Source organism: Sardina pilchardus, chromosome 20 (assembly GCF_963854185.1).
Source record: "Sardina pilchardus chromosome 20, fSarPil1.1, whole genome shotgun sequence".
NCBI classification, from domain to species: Eukaryota; Metazoa; Chordata; class Actinopteri; order Clupeiformes; family Clupeidae; genus Sardina; species Sardina pilchardus.
This window is the reverse complement of record NC_085013.1, coordinates 22,011,494-22,027,461: the sequence shown is the minus strand read 5'-3', so window position 1 is coordinate 22,027,461 and position 15,968 is coordinate 22,011,494. Positions and strand designations below refer to the sequence as shown.

At 39.0% G+C, this 15,968-nt stretch overlaps 1 protein-coding gene across 16 annotated transcripts in view; it reads left to right on the top strand.

The window, feature by feature from the left end:
- Positions 1-3,309: 3,309 nt before the first annotated feature.
- si:ch211-266g18.10 (titin) overlaps positions 3,310-15,968 on the top strand; it is a 44,924-nt gene continuing 32,265 nt past the window's right edge. For 13 of the 16 annotated variants that reach the window (XR_009936494.1, XM_062522505.1, XM_062522497.1 and 10 more), the window contains exons 1-13: positions 3,310-3,571; positions 5,335-5,499; positions 5,730-5,801; positions 6,068-6,172; positions 6,461-6,550; positions 6,839-6,943; positions 7,282-7,395; positions 7,558-7,653; positions 8,023-8,130; positions 8,296-8,325; positions 9,719-9,745; positions 14,642-14,707; positions 14,792-14,875. Coding sequence is in view for 15 of the 16 variants with exons in the window: in XM_062522505.1 (XP_062378489.1) it covers positions 3,550-3,571; positions 5,335-5,499; positions 5,730-5,801; positions 6,068-6,172; positions 6,461-6,550; positions 6,839-6,943; positions 7,282-7,395; positions 7,558-7,653; positions 8,023-8,130; positions 8,296-8,325; positions 9,719-9,745; positions 14,642-14,707; positions 14,792-14,875 (1,084 nt within the window). In the remaining variant the exon portion in view is untranslated. The remainder of the gene's footprint in view (positions 3,572-5,334; positions 5,500-5,729; positions 5,802-6,067; positions 6,173-6,460; positions 6,551-6,838; positions 6,944-7,281; positions 7,396-7,557; positions 7,654-8,022; positions 8,131-8,295; positions 8,326-9,718; positions 9,746-14,641; positions 14,708-14,791; positions 14,876-15,968) is intronic. The other 3 variants (XM_062522506.1, XM_062522507.1, XM_062522511.1) reach the window with 3 other exon arrangements.

The following is a 15,968-nucleotide window of genomic DNA, read 5'->3' as shown; positions in this document are numbered from 1 at the left end:
CTACACTGTACACTGGGGGCGTGATTTTAAATATGCCCCCCATAGTGTTACACTGGGGGCGTGATTTTAAATATGCCCCCATAGTGTAACACTGAGGCTGCTACAGTGCTACACTGTACACTGGGGGCGTGATTTTAAATATGCCCCCCATAGTGTTACACTGGGGGCGTGATTTTAAATATGCCCCCATAGTGTAACACTGAGGCTGCTACAGTGCTACACTGTACACTGGGGGCGTGATTTTAAATATGCCCCCAGAGTGTAACACTGAGGCTGCCTGGGTTCTCTAGCTGTTGGCAGCTCAAGCTAGGCGGCGCCGATTATCGTTGTTTTTCGTACCGACAGTACTCTGTGTCCTTGAGAAACAGAAATCTATGTGAAAACTTGCCAGAATTTTGCCTTTAACATAAAAACTCTCTGTCTGTGTCAGTGAGCGTTAAATCATATTTGAACAATTAATTATGAGAATTCAGAACTTCATCTGAAATGCTGTAGATTTATATTTAAAATAAGTGTCCTATATTGGGCCCTAAATTATTATTATTATTACAGCGCATAAGTCTCAAGTCTTCATGTAGAAAAAGCATATTCACAAAAGCAAAATTCTCAGTAAGACGTTTGAGGGAAACAGACAATTGATTATGCTACTGTCATAGGTTTCCACCACAAAAAAATGAAATTCAAAGCTAATCACCATAAAACAATAACAGCATCCTTAATTGTTACTCATGTTTAAAACAAAAATCACAAAAGTTACCCGTAATAATATTTTAATGTGTCATTGTCTCACCCATGAAAATGGACTTTTCTAATTGTTCTGTTCCACATCCTAAATGTTCAGTTCCTGTAAATGATCCAAGCTAAGGCAGCTCAGATTTCTGTGACATTATGACATCTCCAAATGTGAAATTATTGGCAGCAGGAAAACATTGCCCCAAACCAAGTTCTCATCTGCCCAGAGTTTTAGAGAAGACATTTTCATTTTAGGTCAGTAATTCAGCAACTGTATTTCAGTTTTTACAAGCTACAGTAATAGACAACAGCTGTGATATAATTATGCTTAACTTGACTTTAACACTTACAGAACTGATCACTGTTGAACTTTAAAATAGATAATTTTATTGAAGTTAGAATGTTGTTTGGTTTTCCTAAAAATTATAATGTATTTGACCAAATGTATATTTAATACTGTTGATAAGCAGTCTCCCTCCCTCTCACAGACATACAAACCCATGCCTGAGGCACTCTCTCTTGTGCTTTGCATCCTGTCAATTTCTCTGTCTTTGGAGAATTCAGTGTCTGCTTGAATGAGTCTAGCCCCCTCTAGTGGTGACCACCCCTGAACTACATCTATGCTAACATGTCGCGGTATAGCTCCCTCTACTGGTGACTGCCCATGAACTACATCTCTGCTAACACATCACAGAATTACACCATGGGCTCCTTAATGGAACACAATTTGGTTGCTGTCATGCCTGAATTTCTCTAACGAGTCTTAACAATGTGTCTGTTTTTTAATCATACTGCTTTTTTACCTCATGTTTATTTTTGTATCAGATTAGATTAAAAATCACTCATCTTCAGAATATTGTTTGATTCCTCAACATGATTATTTTGTCGACGTTATTACCATGCTCTTATTTTGTAAAAAAATAAAAGTTCATGCTTCTTATTTGCTGGTCCCATGATGTTGGGAGTGAGTATGTTGGCAACGCTGGATTTGAAGTGACACGAGACAGAACTCATTATGTTGAATTAATTAGTATCTGAAATTTTCAATAATTGATAGTAACGTTCAGTTTTAACATTAACATTGTTTTGTTTGTTTGTTTGTTTGTTTGTTTGTTTGTTTGCATCATACATGGTTGGCTCACTTTGTTTTTCTGCTCTATTCCTCTCTGGGTCTCACACGGCCCTACAGGATACTTCCTATTTCTATCTGACAACATATTTCTTTCAGGTGGCAGAAGACCTACAGTACATCTATTTCATTCCCTCACAAAAATGGCTACCAGATCTTACCTCTTGATTGTAAGTTAAAAAACTTCAACTTAAAATGATTTGGGTCACTGCCAGTGAGTCAAATCCGATAGTTAAAGCATACATTTAATCTCAAACAAACAAACAAAACAGCAAGGCTTTCAAAGAATCAATTTTAATTAAGGTCCATGTATATAAAACTGTCATTCCCACACATCCCAGCAGAGAGCAGAACTCCTCACATTCTGACATGTGGAAGTTCGTTTGGTTCCACAGAGGTGATGTTCATACTCGCGCAGTGTTTATTTCTATGAATATTCTATAAATACAGTGGAAGTCATCTGCTGTCAATGAGATAGGACTTCACACATGACTACATGACCCCAGCGATTTGATTAAAGTTGCTGGATTGACAGGATGTCATATGACAGATGAAAACTTATCTGCTGCAACTGATAGGCTCATTTGCAGTTCTATGAGGTGTAAAGCATACCATAAATACACATCTACAACGTTAAAAAAAAAAACCTAGACAAAACCTGAAACGTGAAAGAGGAAGAGAAAAGCCAAAGGGGTAGCAGATGGAAATCTGAAATATGCAAAGTCACCATGTAGATAGTTATGTATATGTGAATAATGTGTGCATTACTATAACGTTTCTTCTTCTGCTACCAATGCTAATGCTACTTAAGGCACCCTGACTTTTCACATAAATAATCCTCTCAGGACAAGTGCTGTTAGTTGTGTAGACCACACTGCCGTGTCCTGCTGTTTCCTGTGGCATTCGCACGGCACTCTGGTCCTGCGTGTCGCTGGGCCCAGGCCAATGACGGAGGGAAAGGTGTGTCTGTGCGTGTGTGTGTGTGTGTTTGTGTGTGTGTGTGTGTATGTGTGTGTGTGTGTGTGTGTGTGTGTGTGTGTGTTCTTTCAACCCAGAGTGAATGATGATGTCCCTTCCCTTCGTGCTTGTCTGCTGGGGTCCCCTGGTGGGATCACGCCCCTGCTGCCAAAAAAGGCCAGGGTGCAAGCAGCTGGCAGAGGGAACACCGGCTAATTATAACCCAGAGCCGCGAGGGGGATAAGGTTACCTTGGAGGTCCGCTTGCTTCTGCCCACCCGCCCGTCCGCCCGCCTGCCTGCCTGCCTGCCTGCGTTGTGACCTATTACCATGTGAGGCGCAAATAACATTGGCTAAAGAGTTAGCCCATATCTGCTGCCCCCTCCGTCCCCGAGTCCCTTTGCGCCTCTCTCACCCTGTTTTTTGCTCTCCGTCAGTCCCGTTCCCCCATAGACTCCCTTCTGCTATGCAAAGAGACCAGCCACACTGAAACTTCCACCTATTCTTCCAAGCCCCCACCACGCCAAATGATTTAGCTAAAAAAGTTCAACCTTGTTGGATTATATGGCGGACACGCACGGGCAACACCATTTGACAAGTGGTGTTTAAAAAAAGGATTTAAAAGAAAGACAAAACAACAACAACAACGACAAACAACAACAAGATCAGAGAGAAACCTGGCTAAGCCTCCTCGATCTGTGGAGTTTCAGCTGAAGTCACCTTCATTTCACCATGGCTGAGGAAGAACCGCAAGGTACAGCTTTCTAATTTGTTTGATGCTAAAGAGTTTGGCCAGTGTTGAAGCCTTCCTCATAGCAGTGGAGGCTAAGAGAGTCAATGTCAAAGAGCATGGAATCTCACACTTAAAAGATTTGCCAAGTTCTCATAAAGCAGGATTGGAAGAAAGTTCCAGGAAATGGAATGTTATTGAGGGCCACTGAGTTACAGAGGCTCAGATTCCACTCCATAAAACTGGTGCTATTAGAATAGAACAAAATTATACAATCCATGACAAATAATATTGGTGAAAGACATGCTTATTTGTTGATAATGTGACCAGACCGTGATTAAAATGTATGTTTTATTATCAGCAACATTGAAGAATAATTCATTGATCACTGGTCAGGTTTTGTCTTTGAGCCAAAGATAGAGTATGTCAGAAATGTGTAGTACAGACAGTATGGAGTGATATGTTTCAACCAATGTAAACAGTGTCCTCTGACGTTCAAGTGATTAAATGGCCCATTGCTGTGCTCGTCAGGTGGACCGGCGTATTAGTTCCCCCTTATTTTCAGTATGGGAAGTAAATGGAACGCCATGTCCGAGGGAACTTGTCTACTCAGCACTTGGATTGAGTTCATTTATTATTTATGGAGTACTGTGAACTTGATGGATTTACACTTTATGTGAATATGGTGGTGTTGAGGAACCAAAACAGTGGGCATTATAAGGGTGGGGATGTTCCTAGAGGATCTACAGTACCACCACCTGTTCTGCACTTAACAGAGTTTTGACAGACAATTTTCCACTGGCAGACAATTTTAGCTCTCGTCCACTGAGGTGTAACACAATAAGGTCTCAGATAATTACATAATTAAAAGGGGAAAAATAACTGTTTAAAGGGTTTGGGCTCAACAGACTTGATGTTTAGAGTGAGATTTGTTTATAATTTTAACCAACTAGGCTGTTTGTCATGATGGCACTGGAGTTGTCATCTGATACTAATGGTACTATGGAAAATACAGCAACAGCACAGACATATAGTGACTGTGCATTGCCACTGATACTGTTGAGTGCTGAGCGTCATGGAATATAAAACTATCATAAGACTTATTTCTAATGCATATTTCTCCTTGAAACGAGGTCAAGTTTTAGCTCTTAATCTATAATGTGCCCTTACGGAATGTGGTCACAGACTTCTATCAGCTGTTCTCCTGAAATCGCTTATTAGCCTTTGGCCAAGATTAAAAAAATAATGATGACTCTTCACATTTTCTAGTTATTCTATACTGTGCTAAAGTGTGTATTCGTCATGTACAGTACTTGTCATGTGTACTTACACACCTACAACAGACCATTGCCTAGAGGTGTTCAATCTTTCATTTCATTGGTCATTTCATCAGTTAATGGGGAATCAAGTGATTTTATCCTCAAATAATAGATAAAAACATAGTGAAAGGATTATGTGTGTGTGTGTGTGAGTATGTGTGTGTATGCGTGTGTGTGTTCATGTTACGTGTGTGCGTGCATGTATATGTGTACTGTGTGTGTGTGTGTGTGTGTGTGTGTGTGTGTGTGTGTGTGTGTGTGTGTGTGAGTGTTTGTTGGTGTGTGTGTGCGCGTGTGTGTGCATGTACGTGTGTGTGTGCATGTATGTGTGTACTGTGTGAGTGAGTGTGTGTGTGTGTGTGTGTGTGTGTGTGTGTGTGTGTGTGTGTGTGTGTGGGTTTGTGTGTTGGTGTGTGTGGGTAGAGGTAGAAGATATGCAGTACTTTATCCATTAACTGTGATCCCCAGGTGCAGAAGTGGAGTCTATACCGCAACCCCCTGCCCCCCAGGCCAATGGATTCCTTAAGAACCTGAGCAGGCCGGTCCAGTTGGTCATCATCATTGCCCTGGTCCTGTCCTGGTCAGCCGCTGGCCTCTATATGTTTGACTTTGTTGATGACAACCAAATAGCCGGTGAGTTTGGCACGCACATGCCATCAAAACACCATCAACAACACTGCAGTCCACTGACTTTTATGTTACTTACTTATGATGAAGACGTGGCAAACGTCGAAGCGTTAGTCCACTATGTTGGCACGTTAATAAATATCTAAACTTCACATCTGAGCTGCTCCGGTGAACCTTGATTCATATTTGTTTGTTTGCTTGTTTGCTTGTTTGTTTTGTTGGGAATGTGGTTACAGCTTTTCAAGAATTAAGCACGAATCCCGCAGCGGTAGCCAACATGGTGTCTGATGCTGTTTTCAACGCTCCAGGTAACAGCCAGTGTTATACTGTGTCTTACACTACTGTACATATATGATACCAATACCCTGCATCTCAAGTGATGAACAACAGCCTTGACATATTGCCACATACATTTATGTTAAATAGACATAGCCTTTGATGCAGTGCAGTGTAACTAATATTATTATGTACACTATAGTTCTAATGAACAATACGATACTATATCACAATTGTGTAGTAACAACATGATAAAGTGTTATCTCATATGAAGTATTCTTTTTTTCTCAATCTCCAGAGAATATACGAAACTCGGAACTCCTAAAGTCTGGCGGTCTACTGATGGAGGACATACGAGAGGGCATGAAGGGGGTTGTTGTCAGCGCTTTTGACATCTTTGAAGGTAATCCCACTGACCAACAAATTACTGTATACAGTACATTAGCTGACTGATCAGAAACAAGAAGATTTAGAAGAGGATGCAGGATTATTGATTATTTGAATTATCAAATGTTGTTTGTTAATATTTTATAACATTTCCATTAAAAAGGGTTATTGATTATTTTAATTATGAAATATTGTTTGTTAATATTTTATGACATTTTAGTTAAAAGGGTTATGAACATCAGAGGTATGTTATCGTTCAACATTATCATATCTTACAAAATATCTTAATTTGTTACTTCCTCAGGAACAATACACACAGTGACCTACTATCCAGACAAGATATTAAGCGGAGCAGCGCATGCAATCAAATACGTGACAAGCATGACGCCTAAAGGTATTTTACTATTCTAACTGAATCTGAACACACTCTCTCACACACACACACACACACACACACACACACACACACACACACACACACACACACACACACACACACACACACACACACACACACACACACACACACACACACACACACACACACACACACACACACACACACCGTGTATACCAGGACAGAGCAAGATCAAGATTTTTTTTATATCTTTGTATAATCATTTGGAAAATTGTTTGCAATGACATCTCTAACAATGCTCCATGCGTTGCCTGATATTTCCAGAGGCCCCTCTCAGCCTGGACTCTCTGCAGTCTGGTGGTGCAGTAATGGAGACCATGCGAGATGGAATGAAGACTGTCGTTGTCTTCGTATTTGACATCTTCGAAGGTACAGTAACTCCTCTAAGCAACACCTAGTTCTTAACATGATATACTTCTTAAGAATTATATTTGTGCAGTCTGTTTTTTTGTTTTTGTGTTTTCTATGAAGTTAGAATTTGTGGACATCCTCTTAACATTGACCTACTGCTTGTTCTGGTGAACAGGGACTATCATTGCCCTTCTGTATTCCTGTTGCTTTTTACAGCTAAAACTTTCGTATGTTATACTCATTTTATTTTGTACTTCTTATTTCTAATGTATCTTTTTGGTTAAATAAAACTTGACTTGATTGACATAAGAATGCACTTCATTTGACATTTTCTGTAAAAATGCTTTTATTTGTAGGAACACTCAACGCGGTGACCTACTACCCTGAGAAGATTCTGGGCGGAGCAGTCGATGGGATCAAATATGTCGGGAGTGTGGTTTCTGTGCCAGGCCTCCTTGCTGCCCCTAAAGGTATCTCACGGCTCTAGAACGTGTGCACATTAAATTAAATACTATGCAGGTTTTATGCAGCTAAAATGGTGAGGGGCAAAATAAGTTTGAGATAAATAAAATTCCTACTACGGCTCTCTAACACGGTGTCTTATCATGAGTCTTGGTATTTTTGTCTTGTAGTGTGGGTATCATATCCAATGGATGCCATCACATATGCAACTGAAGGAATCACAAACTTGAACAAAAATGTCTTTGGCATGTTCAAGGGCAGTGAAGGTACACTCTTGCTTAACTCCGGAAAATAAATGTTTCTATAGAGCTAGCCTACATTAGTATTCATGCTGTTTAAGCGATACTTTCTAACGCTCAGGCCTAGGCAACACCAGGCACGCAACTGAAGTGCTCTGTTCACGGAGCGTAGAAACATACGTAGTTTCAGAAGACTGGCCTAATTTTGTCGAAGCTGTGCGCCGCTTACCCGTCGTGTAGCCAGTCCCACTGATTATAGCGGCAGATAATTGTCGCAGAAAACGCTCCACGAAGGGAACGCTACAGTTACATGCCTGGCGTATAGCCTTCCTGTCAAATCGCCGATAACAACACTGCTGTTCTGTAAACTCAGTCCACCTTTTCTGGTAATTTTAGAAGTAAGCTTTGATCCCATGAAAGTTGTGAGTGATGCGGTCGAGGAGATCACCGATAAGAGGAACACCTTTTTGTCTTATCTGTCCAACGTACTGATGCAGGACAAAGGTGACAAGAGATACTGATGTTTCACCATTGATATTTACTCCCCCTACTAATAGCACCGACCACTGTGTGAGACATTTGAAAGTACTGTTGTGTGTTCCGTTTCTAATTGATTCTTGTGTCTAAATGTCTGAGTTACACATACAAATCTTCTCCCTTTTGGTGTAGATGACGCACCACCAATGACAAGGAGGAAAGGTATGTACTCAGATTTTTAGAAATGAAACAGATATTCAAACAGATATATCTGTTTATAGAGAGAGAGAGAGAAGTCCTATCCATAATAGGCCAGTCAATCTAGCTCAAAAAAGGGCCAAACCTGTAACTAATTGCAATAGTAATGGTTCATACTTTTTATTGATCCTTAAACCCTCCTGCATCACATATTAAAAATCTACCCATTTATATTTAGTGGAACATGCTTTTATTCAAGGTCAAAGGTAGCAATTTCCAATGCATTTTGCCATTGGGATTTACTACAGGTGAAATGGGTGAAATTTTAAACTATAGATATCAAATTGAAAATGTCACAGTTGTTTACTCACATTAAGGCAAATATTTTTTGTATTGCAAGTTTTCTGAAATGTGATGTTTAGATATGCAAATGAGACCAGTTTTACCTAAATATGCAATAATTTGCATATATTTCTAGAAAACTAAATCTGAACAATAGGTACAGTCAGCTTCAAAATAATTGCTGCATTTTGCTTCTATATTGGATACCAAAAGCCTATGCAAAGGGAATGTTAGATATTACTTAATTTCACCTCAGAAATGAGGAAATCAAGTCAAGTCAAAATCAATGCGTTTCAATGGAAGTACATTATAGAACAAATGATTGTCAATGATATGGTATGATGAAAGTATCTCAATGCATGCCAAGTCACATAAAGAAGATATTGACCTTTAGACATAAACATATCAAGTGAGTTGGCATGCACTGAGATACTTCCATCATACCATATCATTGACAATCATTTGTTCTATAATGTACTTCCATTGAAACGCATTGATTTTGACTTGACTTGATTTCCTCATTTCTGAGGTGATATGAAGTAATATCTAATATTCCCTTTGCATAGGCTTTTGGTATCCAATATAGAAGCAAATTGCAGCAATTATTTTGAAGCTGACTGTACCTATTGTTCAGATTTAGTTTTCTAGAAATATATGCAAATTATTGCATATTTAGGTAAAACTGGTCTCATTTGCATATCTAAACATCACATTTCAGAAAACTTGCAATACAAAAAAATCTTTGCCTTAATGTGAGTAAACAACTGTGAAAGTTTCAATTTGATATCTATAGTTTAAAATTTTACCCATTTCACCAGTAGTAAATCCCAATGGAAAAATGCATTGGAAATTGCTACCTTTGACCTTGAAAAAAAGTATGTTCCACTAAATATAAATGGGTAGATTTTTTATATGTTAATTAGATATACCTAGGGATCACAAAACACTTTGAATGATTACTATTGCAATTAGTTATGGGTCAAACGCTAGATTGACTGGCCTATAATGCTCATTATAAGTTTGAGTTCTTGGGTTTATATTCATCCTTGTTCATAATCTTGCTCATCATTCACAGGGGAATTTCTGCCTCCAATGGAAAAAGGTTTGTTTGTACCTGCACACATCATGTAAAATATACGAGTACATAAAAGTAACGTACTTATGGCTAGTGTTGTGAAGAATTATTTCTCTTTGACATGCCTACATACATTGCTTCGTAGTTTAACGCTGAATCGCTTTAACCTTTATTTTCAAAATATAATGTACTGTGGTATATGTCATTGTAAGGTCAAACCTTACATTCCGTTCACACATAACCACAAAATACTAATTTTCTATCTTGCCAGCTTTAATAGATCTGAAAAATTACATAAATTGCACACACTAAACAACTGACAAAATAATACTCAACTTATACCCTGACAAACCGGCAAACAGCAAATGCACGTGCCAACAAATAAAACACTCATACAGTATGTACTGTGACTATGGATTACTTATGACTGAAATGAAAATATGCTTATATGTTCAGTGTTTTTCACCGTTTGTCTCATCCTAAGTGAATGCTTAAGGCAAAAACAAAACAAACATTTTGTTTTCTGTATTGAGATTTTTGCATTCACTCAATTGTCAGCTCATGTTTGCTCATGTGTGATCCGTTTGTGTCTTGTGCTGTTCTGTTGTACAGTGTGCAAAACTATATTAAACTTAAAATAACGGATATGTATTCTTTAAAATGTGCGAAGCATGGGGTCTTTCTGAAATAAAAGGTAGTTCTGCAAGTGCATTTCTCTCCGATTCGAATGCATTCATTCACATCTCACATCCGCCCTTTGCCCTTTGGCCGCTCAATGTAACAGACCTGAATGACCACGCTAATGATGCAATATGATAAAACAAAATAGTTAAAATGTAATAACAAAACAATATTTAGCCCATTGTATGAATGCAGCATGCTGCTTTCTGGATTTACTGGAATGGATTCTGTTTAAACGCGGACGCCTTTACATTTCCTAAATATCTCACCATGGCTGAATTCATTCATGATGTTTGTAACTTAGATCACTTGTGACATGTGCATTATACACACTTGTATAAGTATGCATTATATCACATGTTACTTAATGGATTTGAGGTGGTAACGAAACAGATAAAAAACAGTTGCAGAAATTATGAAAACACAAGAAGAGGAGGTTGAGAAGATGAAGATGAAGCTAGCCAAAAAAACTTGGCCACTATACCTCCTGAAAGATGAAGAACCAGTGGACGACCATGTTGAGAAACATTTGACTGTTCGCCAGGAGGAATCTGATGTCGTCATGGAACCGACACCAGACAGTGATGCTCAAGATGAAGATTCTGACACTGAAGAATCACCTGTCACTGACAGCACTGATGCCATATCCAAAGATGAAGAAATTACCGAGATCGAGAAGCAGGACACAACTCAAGAGAGTCAAGATGATGAGGATGGTAATGATGATGATGATGGTGGAGAAAGTGATGAAGAAGATAGCACAGATGAACAAGCCACTGAGGAAACAGACATTGATGAGGCTATGGATGATACAGGTGAGGATGAGGAAGAGCAGGCCAATGTGGCTGATGAATATGTGATTGATTACAGTGACACTGATGGACATGATATTGAGGAAGAGGAAGACTCTGATGATTCCCAGGAAGTTATGGAGAGTGAGCTCGGTGAAGAAGTTAGTTTAGACACAGATACAGCAGAGTCTGAAGAGGATGATGATGATGATTCTGAAATCAGTGAAGATGAAGATGAAGATGAAGATGAAGCTGAGCTCCCTGCTGATAGTGAAGCTGAATATCAGCTTGACCCAGCTGTTTCTCAACCAACTGATTATTCTCAGACAACGGAAGTTGAGGAAGAAATTGAGCTTACTTTTGATGCTGAACTTGTTTCCCAACCTGTTGACTCAGACAATTCTGAGACAACTGAGGTGGAAAAGGATATTGATCTTATTTTTGATGCAACTGAAGCAATTGATACAATTGACACTGCTGCACCAGAGCTAGTTGATTATGATAATTTAGTTATCTCAGAAGACGAAGAAGAAACTGATCACTCTTTACACAAACTTGAAGAAGAAGAAACACTTGACTCTATCACTAGCTTGTCTAACACTGATGCTAGTGAGGATGATGAAGATGATTATTTTGATAATGATGACGAAGATTTAGAAACGACTGAAATGTCTGTACCTGAATCTGTAGAGGATGAATCTAACATAACAGATGATGGAGATGAAATTCTGGATGATTACGAAGAACCGAGTGAACTTGAATTTACACTAACTGACCTTGTGGACAAAGAGTCTGATTTTGATGAGGACTATATCTGGTCTGATACTCATGCTAGTGATTCAGACATATCTGATGATGATGATGATAATGACTCTGAAGACGATGCTGAAGATCTTGTAAGCCCTGACAATTCTGCACTTGAATCTGTAGAGGATGAGTCTAACTTGACTGAGGAAGGAGATGAAATTCTGGATGATTACGAAGAACTAGAACCTACTGATCTTGAATGGACTCTGTCTGACCTTGTTGACAAATATTCTGATTATGATGAGGCCTCTATCTGGTCTGACAATGACGCCTTTGATTCAGGCATATCAGACGATGATAATGATTCTGAAGATGATGATGAAGACCTAGCAACCACTGACATTTCTGTACTTGAATCTGTAAAGGATGAGACTGACTTAACACTGGATGAGGATGAAATTGTGGATGATTACAAAGAACAAGAACCTACTGATCTTGAATACACTCTGTCTGACCTTGATGACAAATATTCTGATAGCGATGAGGACACTATCTGGTCTGACACTGATGGTAGTGATTCAGACATATCTGACAATGATAATGACTCTGAAGATGATGTTGAAGATCTTGTAACCCATGACATTTCGGTATCTGAACTTGTAGAGGATGAATCTAGCATAACATTGGATGAAGATGACATTCTGGATGACTACAAGCAAGCTACGGAACCTGAATTTATGCTGACTGACCATGTTGACAAATATTCTTATGATGAGGACTCTATCTGGTCTGACAATGATGCCTTTGATTCAGACATATCTGACGATGATAATGACTCTGAAGATTATACTGAAGATCTTGTAACCACTGACATTTCTGTACATGAACTTGTAGAAGAAGAGACTAACTTAACCGAGGACGGAGATGAAATTCTAGATGCTTACGAAGAACTAGAACCTACTGAGCTTGAATGGACTCTGTCTGAACTTCTTGACAAGTATTCTGATTATGAGGAGGACCCTATTTGGTCTGATACTGATGCCTTTGATTCAGACATATCTGACGATGACAACGAATCTGAAGATGAGGAAGATCTGGTAACCACTGACATTTCTGTAAATGAACCTGTAGAGCATGAGTCCAACTTAATTGAGGAAGAAGATGACATTCTGGATGACTACGAAGAACAAGAACAAGAACCTACAGAGCTTGAATTTACTTTGTCTGACCTTGTTGACAAATATTCTTATTATGATGATGAAGATGATGATGATGAATATGATGATGATGATGATGATGACACTGATATCAATGTGGAGGATTCTGAATATCCACATCTTGTACTTGAAATTGCTCTACCTGAGCCACAAGGGAGTGATTCAGGCTTACCTGACGAAGATCACCTTACTCTATACAACGTCACAGAACAGACAAAAGAATCCGTCACTGACGGTGCTGACAATCACATTACTGACGATTCTAACATCCTAACTGAGGCAGGTGTTATTCCAGTTGAGGAGGCCCCTGTCCCGGACGAAGCTGACGATGATGACGAGAACAACAATAACAACGAAGTCAAGAGGGGCAGGAGCACGCACCTGAAACGCTACAGACTTCACTACGACACTGAAGAGACAAGCCAAGGCTTTGAAAAAGGTATCAATGTCATTTGTCATCAGGTATGATCTCTTGAGGGAGAGAATGAGTACTAAGCAGGCCTCAAATAGAATGACACATTAATATTCCATTCTTTTTCATCACTTACTTTACATTAGATTTGCTAATTTGCTTGCTTATTGTTATGCTATTCTGTAGATGCATACTGTATGCTATCAAACAAAATGTCATCGATATACTGTACATCAGCCTTTTGCTTTAATTGATCTTTAATTCATTCAAGTTATTAATATTTATCATTATGGGTTAACACTAGATATGCTGAGGCCTTGTAACCTTCCTATTCTACTGGTATTGCCAAAGTAACCGATAATTACCTAACTTACTGAATTTCTGTGAAAGCAAACATACACTGAAGTCAGTATGAAGTTGTCTATGTATCCTTCAAAGGGAAAATAATGCATCCTGGATTGATAATATACTAGAGTCTCTGTACATTGAGATGGTAAACGCTGCGCACTGCCCATTGTAATTGAAATGGTGCATGCGGCCTGCATCTCGTAATGTGGCAGATTCCTGGTAAGGCTGACTTCTGTTGTACTTGATATACACAATAGACTGTACATTCCTAGTGATGAGTGGTTAGCAATTAAATTCATGTACAGCTATACCAACACTAGATAGATAGATACTTTATTGATCCCCAAGGGGAAATTCACTATGCAGCAATGGAGGGCTGTTGGTTCAGCTACCCAGTGTTACCCATGAAAGACCACATGGTTCATGGTAATACAAAATCCACGGTTAGTTAACATTCAAAATAAAACAAGACTGTCCTCAAAATTCCATAAAATCAAACTAAGAGTGCCAATTGGGACAACAACTGGATTCCTTAATATTCTATAACTAGTTAACTGTGCTGACAATCATAAGTGATTGTTTTAAAACAGTCTAATTGTACACGGTATGGGTGGTTGCATGCTGAGCTACTGTACTAACTGAGTCCGTGTCAACCTAACACCTGTCGTGTGAGCTTCTCTACCTCGTTCTGGTCCTACATGAGCTGATTAATGAACATGTCTTTTAGTTCTTGAACAAGAAAAGCTATCCAAGCAACAGCGGACGAGAGAAGAAGTATACAAAGTTATTCAAGGTACATTAGTGGTTTGTCTTATACACATACAGTAAACTGGGAATGAAGAGTTAATTCCCTTCACAAGCATGTCTGTTTCAACAGAGCTCAAAGCCTCCAAAGCAGAAAAAGAGGCAGTTATGTTAAAACTTGAAACCATACAAGAGGACAAGAAGAGAGGCAAAAAAGGTAAGAAAATGATGAGTGCTAAAATGGCGGCACAACGCAGTAGTTCTGTTCTACAGTTAGGTGCTGTGTCCACCAAACACGTTTTTTACAGCCAAAGCGCCCTCGACCTCCTTTTCTCGGTGCTTCGATAAGTGTTTATTGTTGCTAAGTTACGTTCTAGAATCTTTGGTTTATAACGAGAAGTGACATTGACGAGCCCGGCGCTGTTCCAAAAGTTGAACAGATTTCAACTTTGAGCGCTCTGAGCGCTGCGGTAAAAAATGGTCAGCGTCGAGAGCTTTTTTTCGCCGAGGGCGCTCAGCGCTGTGAACGCTGAGCTACATAGACTTTTTTCGCCGTCGGCGCAAAAAACGCATTTGGTGGACACAGCACCTTAACATAGTATATGCTCTAGTAGGAATAACTTTAACTTACTAATGTCAACCATAACTTTGTATACTTCCTCTTAACCCTCAATACATTTTCATCCTCCATAAACATAATATGCCTAATATTACAATAACAGCAATAATACCATAGTTTGCTTACCTTATATGCCCTTTCAAGAATACTAAGCTTCTGTCATAACTATAAGAAGATAACACTAACTGTATTACCAGACGTAGTATCAACTATGCACATACACACCGATCACTCAAACATGGACAACACAAGTTCCTCAGAAGCATGTATGAAATTATATCTGCTATATATCTGCTTCTAGCCTAGTGCTACTATAGTGCTACTTAGTGAAACCAGATTGTGCAGCCTTCATCGACATTACAAATATCAAAGCTGGTAACATACTGTAACATAACAAACATAATTAAGTCTCAAGGTGACACGCAGCTGGAGTTCAACAGAGACCTATGATAACAACATACACACTCACTCACACACACGCGCGCGCAAGCACGCACACTTACTCAGAGCTACAACAATCAGCAGCACTCAAAACATCACTTACAACAACAACAACAACAACAACAACAACAACATACAATAGCAGAACGGATACTCGTATTATCTTGCAAGAGGTGGCCTGCCAAAAGATGTTTATTCTCTACTGAGATATAATAATAACAAATGAATCTTGATTCTTTAAATCTTAGCA